The 24635-nt window shown below is 41.5% G+C and overlaps 1 protein-coding gene across 1 annotated transcript in view; it reads left to right on the forward strand.

Moving 5' to 3' along the window:
• The first annotated feature begins 6519 nt into the window (after nucleotides 1–6519).
• The window catches only part of TMEM39A (transmembrane protein 39A), a 52182-nt gene continuing 34066 nt past the window's right edge, over nucleotides 6520–24635 (forward strand). Inside the window, exons 1-3 of the mRNA XM_006884261.1 lie at nucleotides 6520–6760; nucleotides 8279–8465; nucleotides 21086–21308. Of these exons, the coding sequence (XP_006884323.1) occupies nucleotides 8353–8465; nucleotides 21086–21308 (336 nt within the window). The 5' untranslated portion in view covers nucleotides 6520–6760; nucleotides 8279–8352. The remainder of the gene's footprint in view (nucleotides 6761–8278; nucleotides 8466–21085; nucleotides 21309–24635) is intronic.

Here is a 24635-nt window from a genome sequence, read left to right on the forward strand (position 1 = left end):
GAAATCAATGAGATTGTTCTATAGCTTCCACACTCTGTTGGGTCACCTTTCTTTGGGATGGGAACAAATATAGATCTCTTCCAGTCAGTTGGCCAAGGGGTTGTTCTCCAGATTTCTTGGCACAACTTGGTGAGCACGTCCAGGGCAATATCTGTTAGCTGAAAGCAAATAATCAATCTTGATGAGCAAAGAGGAAAGTAGCATGGAATGAATTTGAAGACACAGGAGGAAATTTGAACTAGGAAGTTTTTTGTTTTTTTTAAAAAAATTTCTAATGTTCTTAAAAACAATGTATTCGAATTTGGTAAATAAAACTAGGAGAAAATAGAAAAAAACCAAACCCACACCAAACCTGCAATAATTTGTAATGATTTCATTTATTAACTATTCCTCCACTAAATGTAAGTTCTAGAAGTGCAACTGTCTTGTTCCCTAGTGTGGTGCCTGGGCCACCACCCCAGTCCAGTTGCTATTGAGTCAATTCCAACTCATGGTCACCCCATGTCAAATTAGAACTATGCTCCATAGAGTTTTCAATGGCTGATTTCTTTTTTGCAAACAGATGAAGTCTTCATCCCAAGCTGTCTCCGAGTAGACTCAAACTTCTAATCTTGGGGTTATCAGTCAATGGCATTTTAGCAGAAACCAAAGACTGGGAAGCAAAACAACTGTTTGCTTTACTCAGAAACCCCAAACTCAATCTCAATTCATTGCCATCGATTCAGAACCGACTCATAGCTGAACTTCCATCAGGGTTTTTGGAAGCTATAAATTATGCAGGAGGAGATTGCTCATCTTTCTCCCCAGATGTGGCTGGTGGATTTGAACCAAGAGAGAGTCACCACCTTTAGGTTAGTGGTGAAGCTTCCTATGGACTACACAAGCAGTGCTCCCTCAGGAACCCCTGCTGTTGTGTACTGCTATGTGCCCTCGAGTCGCCTGCGACTCATAGCGACCCTATGTGCAACAGCCCTATACCCTGCTCTGTCCTATGGCAATCTTACTGTCTCTGACACACACTCATTACCTTAGTCACTGAGTCAATCCATCTCATCGAGGGTCTTCCTCTCCTGCGCTGTCCCTCTACCCTTCCAAGTATGAGGTCCCTCTCCAAGGACTGGTCCCTCCTTGCAACATGTCCAAAGTATGTCAGACAAAACTTCAGAATCCTTGCCTCCAAGGAGCAGCCTGGTTTCACCCTCTCTAGGATGAACCTGTTTGTTCTCTTCTCCAGTACCACAGCTCAAAGGCATCAATTCTCCTTCCATCATCCCTAGTCATTGTCCTTTCTGAAGAATAGCAAACAATTGCAAAGACCACGGCCTGTATCAGGCACACTTTAGTCTTCAGACTGGCATCTTTGTTCTTCAGTACTTTGGAGAAGTCTCTGACAGGAGATTTTCCGAATGCAATTCGTGTTTTAATTTTCTAGCTGCTGGTGCCAAGAGTGTTGATTGTGGAACTAAGCAAACTAAAGCTGTTAATGATTTTTTAAAATTTTTTTTATTTTATTATTTTTGTGTGAGTGTACCGTCAAATCAGATCTGACTGGTACAGGAGGAGATTGTCCCTCCTTCCCCGGCAGAGCATCTGGTGGATTTGAACTGTGCACCTCTGGGACTGTAGTTGCAGCTCCTTACCACTAGGCCACCAGAGCTCCCCTTGATTTCAATCTCAGTAACCCCTAAATAAATAATTGCTGAATAAAAGAAGCATGATTGTGAGTCAAAGTAAAAAGAACGAAAGAATCTCCAGGAGGAAACAAATAGCAAAAAAAAAAATATGTGGTTGTTGTTGTTAGGTGCTGTCCAGTTAATTACAACCCAGAGTGACCCAATGAACAATTGATCTGACAATGCCCTATCCTGCACTATCCTCCTGATCTCTGACCCACTCAAGTCTATTGTTACTGCCACTTTGTCTGTTATCTTGTTGAGGGTCTTCTTTTCTTTCATTGATCATCTTGACAGCATGTCCAAAGTATGTGACAGATCTTCACCATTCCTGCCTCCAGGAGTCGTGCATCCTCCAAGACCGATTTGTTAACTCTTTTGGCAGAATATAGGATTTTCAGTACTTTTCACTAACCCCCAATTCAAAGGTATCAGTTATTGTTTGGTCTTCTTTATTCTTAGCCTAATTTTCTGATGCACAGGAAGCAATAAAAGTATAGGTACAGAGGGTTTTCCCCAAAATGTGAAATCAATATGTATAGATTTATATTGAATTTTAAGGGAGCTCTGGTGGCCTAATGGTAAGGAGCTGTGCTGCCAACCTGGAGTCATGTGGTTCAAACCCACCAGCTGCCCTGATGAGCAATTGGTGCTTGTGTAATATATTTCTTTTGAAAATCCACTGGAAGGTCTGTTGCAGGCCAGTTTCAACTTCATGGTACATAGCAATAGCAACTTGTTTGGATTTTATATACTTATTAATAAAAACTATCACATTAGGACACATAGACTATTTGGAAATAATACTAACTGTACTGGGTTTGATATGGGCCATTTTTTTTTATTTTTTTTTTGTGTGTGTGTGTGTGTGCGTGTACCGTCAAATCAGATCTGACTGGTACAGGAGGAGATTGTCCCTCCTTTCCCGGCAGAGCATCTGGTGGATTCGAACCGTGCGCCTCTGGGATTGTAGTTGCAGCTCCTTGCCACTAGGCCACCAGAGCTCCCCTATATGGGCCATTTTGACTTTACATTTCAGCTCTGCCACTTACTAACCATGGCGAAACTAAAATGAATGTCCTTTAATTTGATTGTGACACATCAGTAGCATTTTCAAAGCTGTATTTCACATAATGGCAACAATTACAACAGTATCTTTATAGGTGGAAACTGCTTCACATTTCTCTCATGGGATGGCTGGTGGATTTCACATTCCTTGGATCCACAAACACCACCCTTGGCAACAATAATCAGGAAATTAAAAAGTGAGCTGTATTGGTAATATCAGCTGTCAAGGACCTCTCCAGAGTGCTAAAGAGTAACAAAGTCAGTCTAGAGACTAAGGCACTCTTTTTTTTTTCTATAATTATATTTTATTAATTTTCATAAACATTTACAGAGATTTTGGGCTTCCACTCATTTATTGTTGCACTATTCTCTCTTCCCTCCTCCCAGTTTGTTCTTGTCCAAATGCCACAGTGCTTGTCAAAGCCAGTTCTGATTAATCTTCTTTGTCAGTGTGTCCTTTGCCATTCCCTATCACTCTTCCCTGAGAGAGACTTCACCCTGAGTCATAAGGAAAAGGGGATGGCGTATTCTCTTAGCTACTTCCTGCTGAAAAGGGACGCTGTGGGTTTCAGGGTGAAGATCTTGTCTCACTACTCTAAAGGGCCCCTTTGGCAGTAGGAAACACATAGACTATTATGGAGATTGATTTTGGAATTTAGATGCACTCTTATTGATTGTGCTTGGCCGTACATATTCATATCCCTGAAGATGTATCATGGGGGTGTTGCAACCTAGAAGACACAAATTTGACTAACAAGTTATAAGTACATGAGTCCAAAAAGTATGGAAAAGTAAAAGAAAAGATTCTTTCATTGTTTTACAAACCCTCCCCCAGGTCCCCTCCACCATGTAGCCCTCGCTCTAGTCTCCTGTGATGACAGAAATACCCAGTTATATCTCTCTTTTAAACGGTTCTCTCCCTCCTCTGTTTCAGTGCAGTATACATTATTGAACCCATCTTACTCAGTCTCTCCCCAACCCCAAGGACAGTCCCATTCTACAACAGTGGCATCATGTAATATTTGTCCTTTTGTGACTGGGATATTTCACTCAGCATAATGTTCTCCAGAGTCAACCATTTTGAATAATATTGCATGAGTTTCTTGTTTTTTAATGCAGCATAGTATTCCATTGTGCGAATATACCACAGCTTCTCTAGCCATTCGTTTGTTGATGGGCACTTAGGTTGTTTCCAACTCCTTGCTATTGTGAACAAAGCTGCAATAAACATGGGTGTGCATATATCTGCTTGGATGTCAGCTATGGTCTCTTCAGGGTATATTCCCAGTAGTGGAATTGCTGGGTCAAATGGTATCTCTATTTGCAACTTTTTGAGAACGCGCCATACTGCTTTCCACAGGGGTTGCACCATTTTACACTCCCACCAACAGTGAATAAGGGTTCCAGTTTCTCCACAACCTCGCCAGCATTTGCTGTTTGCTGTTCTGTTAAATTTTGCTATTTTGACTGGGGTGATATGATATCTCATAGTTGTTTTAATTTGCATCTCTCTTAGGGCTAGGAATTTTGAGCATTTCTTCATGTGTTTGTTAGCCATCTGAATGTCGTCTTCGGTGAAATGCCTGTTCATATCCTGTGCCCATTTTTCTATTGGATTATTTACCTTTATCTTGTTGTGGTGCTCAAGTATTTCATAAATTCTGGATATAAGTCCCTTATCTGATATGTTATTACCGAATACTTTTTCCCAGTCAGTGGCTTCCCTTTTTACCCTACTGGAGAAGTTTTTGGATGTGCATAGGGATTTGAGTCTTAGAAGGTCCCATTCATCTATGTTATCTTCTCCTGGTTGTAGCTTTTCCGACTAAGGCACTCTTGACCCAGGCTATGGATCGTCTCAATTATTTGCTACGTATCTGAGAGTTGGACAATGAATCAGGATGAAAGAAAAACTGATGCCTTTGAGTTGTGGTACTGAAAAGTATGGATTGCCAACTATGGACATACCATGGACTGCCAAGAGAACACACAGGTCTATCCAGGAAAGGGTGAACCTGGTTGCTCCTTGGAGGTGAGGATTTTTAAGTTCTGTCTTCATACTTTGAACATGTTGCCAGGAGGGACCAGACCAAAGGACATCATGCTTGGAAAGAAGGTCAGAGCAGAACAGGAAGACCCTAGATGAGATGGATTGACACAGTAACTGTAACAATGGGGGGTGTGTGTCAGATGTGCTGGAAATGGTGAGGCTGACTTGGGAGAGGGCAAGGTTCAGAGCCACTCTTCCTAAGGTTGTTATGACTCATAGTTAACTAATCAGCATATAACAACAACAACATGCCATTATGACCTCTGTCAATCAGTATCTGGGTAACTTTGAACTAGTCTAAATTCTGTCTCCTCTATGAAATAAGAGCAATAGCAACATTTATCAAAGTGTGAGATTTAAAGGGTAAGTAAAGGTCCTAGACCAGTGTCTGGCATACACATTAAAAACACTATCAATAAAACAAAACAAAACCAGAAAAACCCCACTAGCAATAAAAGTTACTCACTTCTCTGTCGGTTTGTCTTATGTAGTGCCTTGTGTATTCCTCCTATGCTGTTGGTGCTGTAAGCTGGTATTTCAAATTCCACCAAGGTTGCCGAAGGTGGATAGGTTTCAGGAGTGCTTTCAGCCTAAGACAGACTAAAACAAGCAGCTTGATGATCTACCTATGAAAACCTTATGGATCATGAGAAAATAATGTCCAATATATTGTTGGAAGATGAGCCTTTTAGGTCAGGAGTACTACACAAAAGCTACAACAATGAACTCAAACATATTGTTATGGAGATGAGTTCTGTTATAGCCAACAGTCTGCACACACTCAAGAACAACTAACAACATGGCAATCATAGAAGAATACAGAAGACTTTCTCTTAGGGCATTTAAAATCTATGAAATAATGTATTGCACAAATCTTCTCTGAGCCACCAACTCCTTTTTCTAACACGTTACTGGTAATTCCTGAATTTCTCATGATGTTGCCCACATCCTTCTGTCACATCTTCTACAGAAAACTATTTCCCGTGTGATCATTAGGCTTAGTCATTCTTAGAGTCTGGTTTTTATCACTTCAGGTTTTCTGTGAAGCTCCTTTTGGTACTGACACTACTGTGACCCTGAGTTCATCACACTGTCTTCTGTGCTATGTTGAGCAACTTTCAATGCTGCATGTGTTTTGCTAGTTTTTTACGGCTTCCAGAAGACTGGAGGTTCTTCATGGTATAGATAGATAGATAGATTTTATTATACTAGTTTATTTACAAAATTTGAAAATATTGTTTCCCAGACCAAATTCTTCCAATTTCATGGTATATAGTTTTGTGCCTCATACCCTTTGCTGTAAAGCTTGAATGGAAGCTAAAGCACGACCTCATGACTTTGGCTCCTTGACTCGGCAATGATGTGATCCGAAGTCTCTACCTCCTTTCCCCTGGGGGTGAAAACTTGTGCTTAGTTATTACACGCAGTCTATGGGATCACATGAAAAGACTTCCTACCATAGTATTTTCACGTTGTAGAGGCTGGGGTAGAAAATACGTTGGCCACCTCCGGCAGACAATCGGAGCAAGCCCAGTAAAACAGACGAGCCACTGCGCAGGTGCACGCAGGAAGGGGTGGCTTCCCAGCTCCGCGGAGCGAACGCGCAGTTTTGGGGGTCAGAAGCGCCCGGGCGGCGGGCGTCGCAGCAGTGATGTCATCACCGTGCGCTGCCACGTCTGCTCAGCTCCGCGGTAATGGAGGTGAGGATGAGTGGAGAGTGGACGGGGCTCGGACTCTGGCTGTAGGTCTGCCTCTGGCTCTGTGACTGGCTCGGAATTTGGGTCTGTATCTGGCAGCCTTCAGCCTGGACCACCTTTCTCAGCATTTCGGGTGGAGACTGTTTGCGGACAAGCATCTGGTTTGGAGCGCCGCGACCCAGGGAGGGAGTTCTCTTGCCCAGGGTCCAGCCTGTACAGCCGCCGCCTCCTTTTTCAGGGATCCCGCCCCACCGGCTGGGCCTCCTCCATGTGTGAGTATTACCGATCCTCTGCGCTGTGTTGTCCATGACCTCTTTGGCTCTCGGGGGTGCGCAGTGGGACTTGCTTTGTTGTCTTCTGTTAGGGCCCGGTCTATGGAAATTTGTGGTGGTCTCGCCATCCACGCCCCCCACCCCCCATCCTGTACTCTCGCCTCTTCCACCTCTGCTTTTTATCCTTTCCCCCACTTTGCTCCTTAATTGAGCAAGAACTAACAGCACTTACATCCAGTCCAGCGCCTCGATGTTTTTGTCTCACTTGCCTTTGCTAATCTCCAGCTATAAAGCTGTTAGGAACAGGGAGTATCGGATCAGTCTCCAGGAACGTTTTGAAAACCAGGGTTTTCCCAAGGTGTCATTCTTCATTGTTTGATTTTACTGTTTAGAGAACGATTTGGTATCCATATTTGTGGGACCATAATTTTGTCACGCACTGAGAAAACAGTTTCTTTTCAGTGACGGTCTTTCTCAGTTGCTTGCCTGGTAGTCTCACAGGTTCAGTCATTTCTAAATGGTTTTACATCGTTTTTTTGTTTTGTGTGTGTGTAGGGGTGGCTATCCATTTGATACTGCTTTCAACATTTTAACCCTAACATATGTATGCATCACTTGAGCAGTTTTACTTTTTTAAAAGAGTTGAAGGAACTAATGACGTCTTTTCATTCATCTCTGTCAATCTTCCTAATCTTAAACATTTTTCGTTCGTGATGAAGAAACAAACTTTAAAATTAAGTGATTTGGTTAAGGCCAGATAATATTTGATCTCAGAACCCTGATCCTTGATCCTCCAGCCTAATTTTGTTCTGACTTTTCTGTGTTGAAACTGGCTTACTAGGAAGTGTTAAGGACCTCTGGTGGCCTAGTGGGTAAAGAGTTGCAGTGCCAACTCAAATGCAGGTGATTTCTATTCTCTGAGGAACAAAGATGGGCAATCTCCTCCTGTAGGGTTTACAATATCAAAACCCCCTGGGTCAGCAATGAGTCCATTCTGACTCAACAGCACATAACAACCACAACCACCACGATGAAGATTTATACTTGAATTGAAAAGAAATATGTTTTATTGTTGTTTTTTTCTTATATACTTCTCTTGGTTGTAATGATACCTTTTTTTTTTTAAATTTTATTTTATTGTGTGCGTGTACTGTCAAATCAGATCTGACTGGTACAGGAGGAGATTGTCCCTCCTTTCCCGGCAGAGCATCTGGTGGATTCGAACCGTGCACCTCTGGGATTGTAGTTGCAGCTCCTTACCACTAAGCCACCAGAGCTCCCCGTAATAATACCTTTTGTGAGTTGTTTGTGAATTTTCCCCAAGGCTGAACAGAGCTGATATGAGTTACTACTACTACTAGTCTGAATAGTCCTTTCATGAAAGTATGTAATAAACACTGAGAACATTTGTTTGAAAATCTGATTTCACAAGTCCTGATCATTGTTATTCTGGCTAATTTTTTGACTTATCTATGCAAATAAGGATTTTTAAATTTATTTTTTTTTTAAATTTTTCAGAGTTGAAACAGATTGACAACCATTAAGCTGGGTTGCAAACACAGGTGGCACTGGAAGCAGATTGGTTCCCGGACATGCCCGGTGGAAGGAGGGGCCCCAGTCGGCAGAAGCTAAGCCGTTCAGCTTTACCTTCTTTACAAACTCTGGTTGGTGGGGGCTGTGGCAATGGAACAGGCCTGAGAAACAGGTAAAGAAGGCAATGTGTGATTTGTATTTTTCTACAATCAGTAAGACTAACATAGAAAATCAAAGCTATTCTGATTATTTGCTTATTAAGATTTATTCTTGACACTGAAATAGAAATCCTGCCCTTGAAAAAACACCCAGTATTCCCGAATACTTTGGAAAGAAAAAGTGTGATATGGGACCTACAAAATAAAAGCAGTCCAACTCTTGCTTATGAGAAGACTAATAATGCTAATTCTAACCCGTTGCAATCAAGTTGATTCTGATTCAAAGCAACCCCGTAGGACAGAGCAGAACTGCCCCATGGCGTTTCCAGGGTTATGATCTTCAGGGAAAATAAATTTCCTGTAGTGTGGCTAGTATAGTAGCCAAGCATTTAACCATAGTGTTACATGCTTACCCAAATTCTAGTCATTCACTTTTTTGCCATTAGAAGATACTGCCACCACAACCACCACCTGCCTGCTGGCATTCAGTCTATTCCTACTCATGCTGACCCTATATTGCAAAGTTGTAGGGACTGCCCATAGGGTTTACAAAGCTGTAAATCCTGATAGAGTCAGACTATCTCATCTTTCTCCTGTGAAGGTGGCTGATGAGTTCAAACTTCTAACCTTTTGTTTAGCTACTGAATGCCTTAACCGCATTCCACTAAGAAGAATTTCATCTCTGTTGTTCCTAATTTTCAAAAGTTAGAGTGCATCACTTTCAACTTTGTCCAGGATAATTCACTTTCCATATGATTTTTTTTTATATGATCTTATAGATCTATAGTTACTTTTTCTTGATCACATGTTAAGATACTATTTGCAAGCTAATTTGTGCTGCTTTGAATATTTTTCTTGTCTGTGTTTTAACCATCATAGTTAGCAATCAAAACCACTCCTATATTATATTAGTCCCAAATTGTTACTTTTTGCTTTTCAGGTTCTCCTAATACTATTTGTGCATTTCTGTCTTTGGATTTCATTTTAAACCAAACATACTATCTGTTTCAGAGCAGGCTGTTGGAAATAAATGGAGTAATAAGTTGCTATAAATTTTGAGTTTTCTCGGTTTTCTAAAAGTTTTTCAAGTTATTTATTTTGTAATTTAAAAAATAAAAAAAGAATGAGAATGCAGCTGAACCTTGCACAACTTAAAGGTTAGAAGTACCCAACCCTTGCATAATAAACCATCTGCTTTAACTGCTATTAACCTGTTGAATGGGAATTTTACCAGTGTCATAAACAATTGTTTGACATATATTTTGTATGTTATATGTATTATATATAGTACCTACATGAAGTCAGCATTTTCAAAACAGATTTTCATGCTTATGGGCAGAGTTAGCATGGCTTCAGAGATTTTCTTTGCTTACAATGCTTCTTACTCTTGTCCTTAGGCCATTTATCTTGAGTGGCTGGCAACAGCAACTACATAAAGCCTGCTGGTACACTTAGAACACTCCAAACTTCTAATATCATGACTTCTCTGCTTCTTTTGATACTTTATATTAGCCCATATGTTTCTCAATATTTTGTGATATTAAACTAAACAACTGTAAAAACATCCGAGAACTGAGACAACTTGATCCAGTCATTCCTACTCATGCTGACCCCACAGTTCAGAATATTAGGGAAGTTAATTGGAGAGACGACTAAACTGTTTTTGGGGAGATAGTTAGCATTGTTTTTGTTATGTGCCACCGAGTTGCCTGCGACCCTATCCTGAGCCAATCTCATTGACTCCAACACACCTAAATCCCTTTCCCCAGTTATCATGTCAATTCATCTCATCCTGGGTCTTTCTCTCCAACACTGCCCCTCTCTCCTTCCAAGCATGGTGTTCTTCTCCAGGGACTGGTCCCCCTTGGCCACGTGCCGAAACCATATGATACAGAGCTTCAAAATCCTAACCTCCAAGAAGAAGCTTGATTTTAGTCTGTCCAAGACAGACCTGTTTGTTCTCTTGGCAGTCTATGGTATGTTCAATACTCTTCTCCAGTACTATTAACTCAAAGGCATCAAATCTTCTTCAGAAGTTATCATGGTTAGCTTACATTCCATTAAAAAGAATTTTTTAAAAAGCTTATAAGTAAACCTGCAAAGTGCAAATCTTTGTTGTTTCAGAATCAACTGTATATGAACATGCTTTGAAGTAAGATAACTGTCTAACCTAGGTATTGGATTAAGGGGAAAATGTTTGCTATTTTGTTCTACCTCTTGATTTTATTAATATATATATATACTGATGATCCATCTCAGTGATTTAGTATTTTTAAATTACAGTCAAAACTCTTGTCTGTACTGTTTAAAAAGGATATATGATTAGGTATTATTTTCATGCCAAGAGTCCAGAATAAGAGCTGCAGAGTAAAGTGGACTGGGGTAGGGGATTGTATAACAATGAAACTTATTTTTTTCTGAAAGTTTTTTCTCTTCAAAGAGAAGCGAAATGGAGGGAGAGGTAGATAGGGAGGAAAATGTGCAACAATGAATGAATGGAAATCCAAGTTCTCAGTAAAGTGTCATTAAAATCTCAATTAAAAAATAAATAAAATTACAAGTGTAAAAAAAAAAATCTTGTCTGTGCCAAGGTATGATTAGTACCTTTCATGTCTGTGGATGATGACCTTTTCCTTTCTTCATGCATGAAATTCTTGATGTCATCCCACAATTCATCTGGTCTTTGATTGTTAATATTAATTGCTGCAAACCTGTTTCTGAAATTATTTTTAAATTCAGGTGGAATAGACTCAAGGTTGTATTTTGGTTCTTATTTTAATTTTCTTTACCTTCAAATTGGAATTGCACATGAGTAATTGATGGTCCATTCTACAGTCAACACCTGATTTGGTTTTGACTGTTGTTACTGAGGTTCTCCAACGATTCTTTCACAGATGTAGTCAGTCTCATTCCTGTGCAGTCCCTCAGGTGAGATCCATGCATGTAGCTGCCCTTTTTGTTTCTTTAGAAAGTATCTACAATTAATAAATCATTGAACATACACAATTCAAACATTTGTCTTCCAGCTTCATTTCTGTCATCATGTCCATACTGCATTGGGAATATCTGCTGTTAGGGACCAAAAGAACTCCAAAGTTGAGGAGCAGATGCCAGTTTAAAGACTAAGGTGCACTTGATTCAGGTCATGGTCTTTTCAGTCACTTGCTAGGCATCTGAGAGCTGGTCAGTGAATTAGGATGCCAGAAGAAGAATTGATGATTTTGAACCATCGTGTTAGAGACGAATACTGAATTTCCTGTGTCAGAAATGATGAGGATGACTCAGGATCAGGATCAGATTCAGATCTGTTGTTTATTGGATTGCTGAGTGTTGTACTCAACTTGATGGCAAATAACAACAGCAGAACATTCCAGTTCAACTCTAGAGATGCATTGTTTATCCTTTCCTATCCTTGGAGAAGGACATCATGCTTGGGAGGGTGGAGGGATGGCACAGGAGAGGAAGGCCCTCTATGAGGTGGATTGATTCAGTGACTGGGATAATTGGGATGGGAGTGTCAGAGACAGTGCGATTGGCACAGGACAGAGCAGAGTTTAGGGCTGTTGTACATAGGGTCGCTATGAGTCACAAGCAACTCGACGGCACATAACAACAACAACAACAACAAAAACAACATTTTGCCTTTGAGGGTTCCCATAGATAAATATATTATCAGACTGTTCTATGTTACTGTTTCTTCGTGTCTCATGGTATACTATAACAAAGCTTAGAAGGGAGAAGGGGTAAGGCAGACCAAGTAGTCAAGCTTCAGATATCTTAGTCGTCTTAGGTTGTTCCTGCTGTGTGTTTTAAATATCAGAATTCTGGGTAAAATACGCTTTGGGGGAGAGAAAATAAAAGTGTTCTGCTATTTAAAAAAGAATTTGGAAACCACATTCCTAGAGGGTTTTGCTTGCATTTGGAGTCCAAAAGTGGAAGACTGGGAAGAACTAATTCCTCTTACCTGGACTTAATTGTGGTTCTCTCCTTTCTCTGTCTTTATTCTGTCTCCATTTCTGGCTGTCAAAATTTCTTTGATCTGCTATTTGCCGTTCTCTCCTTAGACAAATACTTCTTTAGCAATTTTTCAGTAGATTGGAATACAGTGGAAAATGATAGCTGTTCACAGTTTGAAAAAAAATCACTAAACTATTATTGAGTGATAATTTTGTGATATTTTTACTTTAGAGTATTTGGGGAAAAGAAATTTATGTATTTGTTTCCTGATGGGAAGGAAACAGCTAGGATAGGTTCTTTAAGCACCTAGGGAAGGGGAATTAAAAATATGGATAGAACTAGTGGATCAGAATATAGTCTTAGGAAGAATGTATACAAAGGAAATCATGTCTAGATGAGGAAAGCTAACTTCTAGAGTGTCTGTTGATGATTTAAAGCGAAATAGATAAGTGCGTGAGTATGGTATAACTGACTAACACTATTGTGCAAGATATAGCAGAATTGGGGAAGGCAGCATTTGTCTCTTTTTGGTATATGCTTGTGACTTGATAGGTAAAGTTAACTGTAAAATATTAGTTTGGTGACAGAGTATTAAAATCCATAGATAGTCCTTAAAAAGAGCAAGTGTAGGGGAGCTCTGGTGGCCTAGTGGCAAGAAGCTGCACTACAATCCCAGAGACACACGGTTCGAATCCACCAGATGCCCTGCCGGGAAAGGAGGGACAATCTCCTCCTGTACCATTCAGATCCAATTTGAAAAAAAGAGCAAGTGTGTTTGAGTTTCCTAGAGAAGTTCTGGTTGAGGGAAAATTGTATTTGAGAAGGACTAGGGGTGCTTTCTCTATCCCTCTAATTTTTCTTCAACTCAGTTAATTTTCTTGCTTTATCCATATATCTACCTAAATTCCACTGAGTCCAAAAGAGCCTTGAAGATTTGTGTGCAGAAAAAAGTTAACATAGCAAGCCTGAGATGTCTATCCTTAGGAAGACCTGCATTCAACACTTGTATCTGGAAACTTGACTAGTAAACCGCTTTATACAATAATAAAACATTTTTCCTAAATATTCATGAATCTTTGTGCTTTAACAAAATTGTGGAAATAAGATGGTTTATGCTAAATACCTTTCCTTTGCAGTTCTGAATTCTGGTATTGGTTAGGGATAAGTTGTTTATGTGGCTAATATCCAATTAAAATAATGAAAATTAAAAAAAATAATGAAAATTGATTCTCTAATGAGCTGCTCTGGTAAATATTTCACATATTTTTTCATAACTCATAACTGAAGGGAGTAAGTCCTCACATTAATCCAATGAAAGAAGACTTTTGGAAGCTTCTCTCACTTGGCTTTTGTGTCTGCTGATTTTAACTTTTATTTTTTTATGCTGTAGTAAATCTTAACCATGAACATGACTGTATACTAAGTATTTTCATTTATATTAACAAATAATCAAATTTAGCCAATGGCTTGTAGACTCTTAGCACAGTTCATATTGACAGTGTTGTTTTATACCGTCAAGTGAGAACTTACCTATAGTAGCAGACCTTCCAGTAAGTTTTCAGACGCAGTTAATTTGCTCGGAAGAAGATTGCCCATCCGTCTCCCTCAGAGCAGCTGGTGGATTCAAACCTCATAACTTTGTGTCGTTAGTGTAATTCTTTACCACTAAGCCACCAGAGTTCCCTGTTGCCCTCTAATCCAACCCCTTGTTTTATAGGTGAAGACAGGAGGCTTGGGGATACACTGTTACTTTTTCAAAGACCACAGTTGATTAGTAAAAAAATTTAGACATAGAGCTATTCCATAGTCTATCTTGAACTTTTAGGGCACTTTGCTTCTCTTGAATTCACTTTTATATCCTGTCAGAGAAAGAATTTGTTTTCTTCCTAAAGTTATGTACTTGTTTTCTAAGATGTATTGATCATGTCTGTTTATATTAGCTATACAGGCATACCATGTTTTACTGTACTTTGCTTTATTGTGTTTCATAGCAAATTCTGCACCAAGTGGGCCTGTTAATGTTAGTTTTCTAACAGCTTGTGCTCACTTTGTGTTTCTTTGTTACATTTTGCCAATTCTTAAATATATTTAAACTAATTATAGATAATTGGAGTGTGGAAGTTGGAAGCAAAGAAAGATCAGTAGTTGAAAAATGTAGCCTGGGTGATAGACACTTCTTAAAAGCCTAAATAATAAAATTTTACAAGACTAGGAACTTATTAATTTTAAGTACTTCTTCTCACCACACAGCAAATAAAAATGTGGAACTCACCAAATGAAATATGTAGAAATCCAGTTGACTTTGTCTGTGGAAAGAGAAGATGGAGAAGCTCTTCAATCAGAATAAGGTTAGGGGCCAACTTTGTTCATATACATGCGGAAGTTGAAGCTGAAGAAAATGAAAATTTATGCACAGGAGCTAAAGTAAAACCTGAAATATATCGCACCTGAATGTAGAAACCATTTCAAAAATAGATGTAATTCCTTAAACACTAATAACCAAAACCCAGACAAATATCATACCTAAAGAATGGAAAAAAAGTCATTAAAGAGGCAGGAAAGAAAAACAAAACAAAACAAAAAAACAAACACAACAACCCCAATCACCCAGTAATCAACAAACCAGATTAATGCCAGAAGAAATTCTGAGATTTGCTCTTGAGTATGAAAACAAAAATTCACTGCCTTTGAGGCAGTTGACTGCTTGGTTTCTGAGAATAAGCATCAATTAGAGGAGACTGTCTCACTCCCATAGACCATGCACTACCCTACCAGGGCTCTCAAATGTAAAGTAGCTAAAGAATGTGGAAGAGAAGAGAAAGTAAGAGTACTAATGAGATTTCAAAAGACAACTTAAGAGATAAAATAATAGAATATGTAAGACCTGGAGTTAGAAAACCAAAAAGGAAGAACACAGTATAAAAAGTAAGCCTTGAGTTGGCAGGGCACTTGTAACAGTGGGTTCAAGTATATCAGAGTGGTGAGGACGGTGCAAGATTGGGCAAGGTTCAGATCTGTTAGTAGGGTTGCTCTGAGTTGTAGTCAACTTGATGGCACCTAACAAGAGTGATGCAATGCTATGGCCAACTTCCCAGAACAGTTCAGATAAGTGTGATTCATTAATGATTGGTTGGTTGTTCTTAACTACTTGCCATAGTATTCTTAACTGTTAAGAATGAGAATTTGTATTCCTGAAAGAGATCCATGTTTATTCCCATTGTTTTTGTTGTTGTTGCTGTTATATGCCATTGAGTCGCCTGCAACTCATAGTGACCCTATGTACAACAATTCTGAACTGTGCTCTATCCTGTGCCAATCTTATTCCATTAAAAGACAAAAAAAAATCACCCAAGAGAATGTGGAAATTATCTAATAATATCACTGATATCACACACAAGCAAAGTCCTACTGAAGATTATCCAAAAGTGACTGGAACAGTACATTGATACTGAACTACCAGAAATACAAGCCAGTTTTAGAAGAGGCCATGCACTGGAGACATTATTGCAGTGTCAGGTGGATCTTAGCTGAAAGCAAAGAGTAGCAGAGGAATGTCTATTTGTGTTTCATTTACTGTGCAAAGGATTATGTGGATCACAACAAATTGTGGCTAACCTTGAGAAGAATGGAAATCTAAGAACACTTGATTGTGCTCTTGGCAAAACTTATACTTGGACCAGGAAGCAGTCCTCAGAATAGAGCAAAGAAACACTGTATGGTTCAAAATCAGGAAAGGACTGTGTCAGGGATACATCCTGTCTCCATACTTTTTCAATCTGTATGTGGAACAGATCATTCAGGAGTCAGGGCTTTAAGAGGAAGAATGCAGAATCAGTATTGGAGGAAGACTCATCAACAACTTGCATTAGAGTAACTTAGACTGGCAATATTACTTTCTGTAGAATCTTTTTCTGGAAGTACCCAAGCTAAGGCTGTTTATCCAATTCTGTAAAATAGTAGGCACTTAGATCTCTATATTTTATTCCTGGGCATATCAACAATGGAGAATTTTATTTTTTACTCTTAGATTATAATTTTAGATAGCACAGCTATTCTGACTTATAGAAATCTTGGAAGGAAGTCTAGTAAGATAGGGCTTGAAGTATCTTTCTCTTTATTTGTAATTTTTTTTTTCTTCTTAAGCTTCTGTATTGGTTTGCTGCCTTCTCGGCCTGAAGATATATGCATTGAACTGGGATAAAGTACATTCTCTATCTTTAAGATTGTGATTTGGTGGACAAGATACAGATATATTTTAAAAGTTATAGTATGAAAATTATAATAATAAGAACATAGTTTAGATAGAATAGTGGCATAGTGTAAAAATTAATCACTTTTGATTGAGAGAAAACTTAAAAGAGGATATACTTAAACACCTTCAAAGTCTTGAAAGATTTTATCAATAAATGTGTATGTGATGAGTTAAGGAAGGTTGTTTATTGTTGACGATTGCTGTCCAGTCGAGCACGACTCAGAGCAACCCTATGAACAAAAGGCCTAAAGCCTTTCTATAACTATCCTCATTTATCAAAGTTCATAGAGTTTACTGAGGCATGTAGTTTAGGAAGTGGATGATACTTCTGCTTCCAAACCTGTCCTAAACTGGGTGCTCCACCAAATACTGTCCACCATGGGTAACCATTATGGCAGTGTTACTGAGGTAACCTGGGGTTGCTGTGATGCTTGCTGCACCTTGTGCCATTGGGGTGTCAAGTGCGGGGGGTGGGGGGTGATTAATCATGGGTTGTACAATTTAATGGGTGAGGGGATAAGGGAAATTGGAAAAATCTGTTCTGGAAAGCAATCTGTTAGTTTTAAATAAACTGTTGTTATGTGCCGTCGAGTCGCTAGCCCTAAACCCTGCTCTATCCTGTACCAGTCACACTGCCTCTGACACACCCATCCCGATTACCACAGTCACTGAATCAATCCATCTCATAGAGGGTCTTCCCCTATTGCACTGTCCCTCCACCCTCCCAAGCATGATGTCCCTCTCCAAGGACCTGTCCTTCCTTACAACATGTCCAAAGTATGTCAGACGAAGCCCCAAAATCCTTGCCTCCAAGGAGTAGCCTGGTTAAATAAACTAGTATAATAAAAAATAAAATTAAAAATAAAATATGCAAAGACTGAATATTAAAATACGCCAAGATTTTGCTTCTCGTAAAACTTAAAAGAGTGTCCTTTAAAATTAATTTTTTTAAATGAAAGATTGTACAAACCACAATGTATATGAATGAAACATACTGTAAAAGTATTACACAAAAATCAATAAATAATATTTCAAAAAATGCATTAAAGGGTAAAATCTTCTACAAATGTTCTTTCATTTTTGTGAAGTGACCCCCATTTCTTAAATGTTCATTGGAGGGACCCTGGAACGAAAGAGCTTTTTGTTCTCAGATTTCTAATGAGAGAAAAGTTGATGGAAGGCAGGAACTGAGAACCAGACTATAATGGGAGTGGTTACAATACAGAACAAACTCTCAACATTGACTGCTATCAAGTTGGAACTAACTCACAGAAGATGCTCCACAGTACTTGCAAAGCTGTAAATCTCATGAAAGGGGATTGTCCTCTGGTAGATTTGAACCCGCAGAAAGTAGTGCCTTTTGCTAATCAGGGCAAATCCACAGACAAGGCCACCAGAGTGGCCTATCAAACTTTTTTTTTGTTCCCTGCCAAACTTTTTTTTTTAATGGGGAAAAAACATATTGGGGGTACAAGGAGGTGAGGGTTGGGGGGCAGAAGGGTGAGGATGGGCAGGGATGCAGTTGCAAGGCTGCAGAAATTGGTTGATGGGGGAGCAGGTGAAGGAAATGAAAAGGATCCAGTGGGGACCAGATGCTACAGGAAAATGACAAGCATTTTCCAATGGTAATTAAACCAACTGCCTTATTGATTTGGGAACTGGATGCTGACTCTCTGGCTTCTTCATGCTGAACAGGGGCATTGATGTGAAGGGGGAAAGGGAGGACACTTTATCACCTTACTGGTGATCTTGGGTTAAGGCTGCTTGCCTTCTTGTTCTGTTAGAAGATATTTTCTTGTCATTTGCTTCCCTCTGGACTGCAAAGTGTTTTCCCAGGTGGGTCCAGTGGGGATGGCTGGTTGAACCCAGAGGCTCCATCCTCCTTTGCTTCTTTAGCTGGCAGTTGTATTTCCTTTTTGTCACTGGCACTGGGTTCAGGGTCAGGTCTGAAGTAAAACTCAGTGGTAAGGTTACCTATAGGAAAGGGTGCAAACCTAGAGAGAACTTGTGAGTTACAAATAGAGGGGTTTTGGGGGTGTTGCTTTCAGGTTTACTGGGGGAGAGGGTAGCAGAAAGTAGCCTAGGTAAAATTTTCTGGGTACCCTAGGCATTTTTTCCCCTACCCAGATGTCAGATGGCACAATCTGGGGATTGAGGAGCTCACCCTGAGGGCCATGACGGCTCACCCCGAGCCGAGGGCCGAAGACAGCCCGTCCCGAGCAGGGAGGGCAACACCCCCAATGGGCTGGCTGGTACACTCCCCCTCTAATTGCCCCCACCCCAATCTGGTCCCCTCACCTGACTGAGGACTGTGTGGCCAGGGACAGCATCTCCAATTCCAGCACCCCCACCCCCCAATAAGTGGTCATACTGTAATTTGAAGTAGGTGTCACTGCCCTCCCCCTTTATAAATGGCAAAGGGAACCTGACAGTTGTGAACAGACTCTCCCCATGTCTAAACAGCTTTTGGCAGAAGCATTCAAAAGATCTAAATATGTGGTGCATTTAGGATGTCGGTCCTCTTGGCCATGCTGCCACTGTTAAGTGTCATAAAGTAGACAACGCACAGTGACTTTCAACAATCCATTGTATAGGTGATCATCTCTGGTTTTCCAAGGAAACCAAAACCTGTAGGCGGCGGGGTGCACATCCCCTCCATGGGAAGTGGGGCATGTGCCCTATCTTCTGTGTGGGCGGCTGGCGGGCGCGCACCACCCCCCAGCGCAGGCGACTGATGGGTGTTGGCCATCTCCCATGCATCATCTCCCATGCAGGTGGCCAGCAGGCGTGTGTCATCTTGCGCGTGGGCAACTGGCAGGCGTGTGTCATCTCCTGCGTGGGCAGCCAGTGGGGGTGGGTGCGTGCCATCTTTCAGCGTGGGCGGCCGGCAGGCGCACGTCATCTCGCGCATGGGCGACCGGCTGGCGCTCGTCATCTCGCGCATGGGCGACCGGCTGGCGCTCGTCATCTCCTACGCGGGTGGCCGGTGGGCGCGTGTCATCTTGTGTGCGGGCAACTGGCGGGCACGCGTTATCTCGTGCACGGGCAGCCCGTGGGGGTGGGTGTGCACCATCCCCCAGCGCTGGTGGCCGGTGGGTGCATGTCATCTCTCAGCAGGCTTGCGTCATCTCTCGGTGGGTGTGCGCCATCTCGTGCACAGGCAGCCAGCGGTTGTGCACCATCCTCCAGTGTGGGCGGCCAGCAGACACGCGCCATCTCCCACATGTGCGACTGGCAGGCCTCCGCCATCCCTCAGCGCGGACGGCTGGCGGGCTCGTGCCATCTCGCGTGTGGGCGGCTGGTGGGCGGGTGCCATTTCCCCACGTGGGCAGCCGCCGGGCAAGTGTCATCTTCTGCATGGGTGGCTGGTGGGCGCGAGCCATCTCCCAAGTGTTATCTCCCGCATGGGCGGCTGGCAGGCGCACGTCATCCCGTATGCGGGCAGCAGGCGGGCGCGCACCATCCCCCAGTGCGGGCAGCTGGTGGACGCACGCCATTCCCCTGCCTGGGCGGCTCCCAGACAAGTGCCATCTTCCCACACAGGCAGTTGGTGGTCGTGCTTCATCTTGCGCGTGGGAGGCCAGTGGCCGCCTGCTTCCCCTGCCACCACCATCTTGGCTCCAAGAATTCTGCCCAGAATCAGTCCACTTTGCTGCAGTGTGGCGGCTCCGCTGCACCAGTATTGGGGAGGCCCGGTACCCACTCTCCATCCTGCGCGAGGGATTCCATAGGTTCCGGCTGTGGGAGCTTCATGGAGCTGCAGCTTCGGTGCGGCGTAGTACGGGCTCTGCGGGAGGGGGTTGGGAGCTGCAGCACTCACCCATTCTTTCTTGAGAATCCTTTAATTCCTGTTGTTGAACCTCAATCCTCACTGAAGACCAGTCATCAATTGTTTAGCTGTTCAGTTATCAATAAAGAGAAGTCTGTAGAGGGCCATAGTGGCCCTGTTCCAAGTGGTCCGCTGCCTCAGCTCACCACGTTGTCTCTGCCTCCGCCGCCATCTTGTATCACTAAAATTAAATTTTTAACAATGGATATTATAATGTAGGTAATTGAAAGTCTTTTAAAGTTACAATATTATGTAGCAGTATGAAGAGAAATTTTGTTTGGGTAGCTAACAGGATTGTTATTAGTCAGTCAGGACTAAAGGAGGAAGAACAGAGAGATATCTAATAGACAGTTGAACAACATAGGTCTGAAGGTTAGCAGTGAAAACATGGAGAGAGATTGTGGGCTTTATTGTACAGGAAGCTAGAGCCACATATTAGATCACCGAGAGACTGTACAGTGGAAGAAGAGGAAGTGTCTGAATGGAGTCCTAGAGAGAGCCAATAGTGAAGGGGAATGTGGCAGTGGAAGTAATAACTTTTATGCTCTGGAATACTAAGGGGTATTATTGAAGTTAACTATAGTTTTCTCTTTCAGGAATGGTAGTGCTATTGGCCTTCCGGTCCCACCTATCACAGCCTTAATTACCCCAGGTCCTGTTCGTCATTGCCAAATTCCTGACTTGCCAGTGGATGGGAGCCTGCTCTTTGAATTTCTCTTTTTCATTTACCTGCTGGTTGCCCTCTTCATTCAGTACATCAACATCTATAAAACGGTGTGGTGGTATCCTTACAACCATCCTGCTTCCTGTACTTCTCTGGTAAGTTTCCAATAGGTTTTTATGTTCTTCATGTTACTTAGCTAAGAAACTGGTTGGAAAGCCTATATGTAGAGATTATTTGGGGTCAAAAAATTTTTCTGCTAAGCCATAGCTTACTTTGAGAAATATAATATCATGGTAAGATTGTTTAAGGGTTAATACCTGACTCTCTTATCTATGAGCAAGGAAGTAAAAATAACAATGCAAGTGTAGAAAAACATTTAAGTCACTTTTAATATCACAGAGGACGTTTAAATGCTTCCCTTTCAAAACATCATGTTAAATTTGTTGAAAGTATAGTGTTAATATGATTAAATTCTAGAAGCTCTACCCCGTACAGATTGTATTTGGATAATGGCAGCTTGTGTAACAAACTCAAAATTTTATAATGCTTCAAACATAAGAAAATTTGAAGCAATTGACCAACTGGTAGGAGTGGCATATTCCATGAGGTCAATGAAGGATCTGGTCTGATGGAGACTCTCATAATATAACTAGCTAGGTGGCTGAGGTCCTCTCTGACTGTTATTCTTGTTATCATCAAGTCAGAACCAACCCATAGCAGACCCTCTAGTGGGTTTTCAGAGGCAGTAAATCACAAAAGGAGATTGCTCGTCTGTCTCCTGCAGAGCGGCTGTTGGATTCGAACTGCGTGCCTTCAGTTTGGGAAGTTCAGCTTCTTATCATTAGGCTACCAGAACTCTCTGTCAGTTAGGAAGAGGAAAGAACATGAAAGGTGGCCATAAAGGAGAGTTTCTTTTTTTTTAAAAAATTTTTTTATTTTATTATTTTTGTGTGCGTGTACCGTCAAATCAGATCTGACTGGTACAGGAGGAGATTGCCCCTCCTTCCCCAGCAGAGCATCTGGTGGATTCGAACCGTGCACCTCTGGGACTGTAGTTGCAGCTTCTTGCCACTAGGCCACCTGAGCTCCCCAAAGGAGAGTTTCTTAAGGACCAGACTCATGTTACTTGCATACATGTCCACTCTTAACTGAAGAGATTCTAGCACAGTTCAGCTGAGTGTCCAGAAGGAGTGGATTATAGTCATTGGTGAAGAGTTGGCAGTTTCACCCCCAAAGAAGTGAATTCTATTTGTTCTAAATGTTGTATCATGCCATTTTCTAAATTAAATGCTTGTTTTGCTAATGTCAGTGAGAATTAGTTATTTAGATATGGTTGTGTGTTTTTTGACATGAAACTGAGTAATACTGATTTAAAATTATTTCTTGTCTAAACAAAATACTAAAGGCTAAAGTCTTTGTAATTACGTGCTATGCATCAGAGAGCTGAACAGTGAATAGGGATGATAGAGAACTGATGCCTTTGAGCTGTGGTGCTGGAGAAGAATGTTGAATATACCATGGACTGCTAGGAGAACAAACAGGTTTGTCCTGGAGAGGGTGAAGCCAGAATGTTCCCTGGAGTCAAGGATTCTGAAGCTTCGTCTTACTTACTTTGGGCATGTTGCATGGAGGTGCTGGTCCTTGGAGAGGAACATCATGTTTGGAGAGTGGAGGGACGGTCCAGGAGAGGAAGACCCTCAATGAGATGGATCGATTCTGTGAGTGTAGTGGTGGGAATGAATGTGTTTGAAACAGCGAGATTGGTATAGGATAGAATGGCGTTTAGGGCTCTTGTACATAGGGTTGCTATGAGTTGCAAGCGACTCGATGGCACAAAACAACAACAACCACCAAAATACTGTAAGTATATGCTGATATCCCATTTGTTAGAGACGCAGGCTGTTTCTGTTCTTCGCCTATCATTTTGCTGGGTGACTTGTGTTTTCATGACGATCTCCTGTCCCAAAGTGGTTGCTCAAACTCTAGTCATCAGGTTAGAGTTCAGAGAACAGGAGAGAAGAAGAGGGAAGGATACAGAGAGCACTCATTTCTTTTGAGTCAACTCCATATGTGAAGGAAATCTCAGTATAACCCTTCACTTACACCTCAAAGGCCGAACTTTGCCTCATGGTGAAAGAAAACTTTTAAATTACCCTAGCTATGGAGCTCTGGTGACTTGGTAAGGAATTGCCAGAACAAAGGAGTGCGGTTCCAGTCCACCAGCTGTTTCATGGGTGAAAAGTGGGTAGTCTCCTCCTGTGCGGCTAAACCGCCTCTGAAAACCCACTGGATGGTCAGCTGTGAACTGGCTCAGAGTCAGTGGTACATAACAGCAACAACTGTAAGGAAAACTGGAAACTCTGGTAGCCTATGTGGGTACAGAGTTGTTCTGCTAGTCAAAGGCTGTGTCTCTGTTGGTTCTAGTCCACCAGTTGCTACATGAGCGAGAGATGGGCAGTCTCCTCTGGTGTGATTTATAGCCTGGAAACCTGTTTTTTTGAGAATTAATTAGAAGTTGGTTCTGACTCTATGTCAATGAATCTTAGTTACATTGTATAGAGAATGTCATTCTGTATAAAATTAGGGTTCTGTTATTAAAAAAAGTAGATGTCTCTTGTAGTACATGAAATTATATTGCAGGTTCCCCCCATTTTTTCTGATTGAGAAGAAATATTCTGCATAGTTGAGTATGTAAAATAATGGGTAAAGCTTGTCAGTGACCTAACATGTGCACATTTGGCAGTAGCTTGTTTGGATAGTGACAGAAATGTGCTTTAGGAGAAAGGAAACTACTGCCCTGGGTCGCTTATATATGAGGAGCTCTGGTGGTACAATGATTAAGCATTCAGCTGCTAACTGAAAGTTTAGTGCTTCAAATCCAACAGCTGCTCTATAGGAGAAGGTAGTGGCAGTTGGCTTCTGTAAAGATTAAAACCTAGGAAACTATTATGCAATTCTACTCTACTGCATGGTTCAAAATTGGGAAGGGCGTATGCCAAGGATGCATCCTATCTCCATACCTTTTCAACCTATATGCAGAACAGATTATCCAGGAGGCTGGGCTCTATGAGGAGAAATGTGGGGTCAAGATTGGTGGACGATTTATCAACAGTCTGCGTTATGCAGATGACACAACCGTGCTTGCTGATACTGAAGAGGATCTGAAGCACCTGCTGAAGAGGGTCAAGGACTGCAGCCACCAATATGGATTGAGGCTCAATGTCAAGAAGACAGATTCTCACCACTGGACCAATTGGCAGCATCAGGATGGATGGTGAAGAGATTGAGATTGTATACAGCTTTAAGTTTGCTTGGCTCAACAGTCAACAGTCTTGGCACCAGCAGCCAGGAAATTAAAAAGCGCATCACCATGGGAAAGTCTGCCGTTAGGGACCTCCCCAAAGTACTCAAAAGCAACAATGTCTCTCTGGAGACTAAGGTGCACCTGATACAGGCCATGGTATTCACAATCACTTGTTATG

Source organism: Elephantulus edwardii, unplaced genomic scaffold, assembly GCF_000299155.1.
Source record: "Elephantulus edwardii isolate Elephantulus edwardi_28Jun2011 unplaced genomic scaffold, EleEdw1.0 scaffold00032, whole genome shotgun sequence".
NCBI classification, from domain to species: Eukaryota; Metazoa; Chordata; class Mammalia; order Macroscelidea; family Macroscelididae; genus Elephantulus; species Elephantulus edwardii.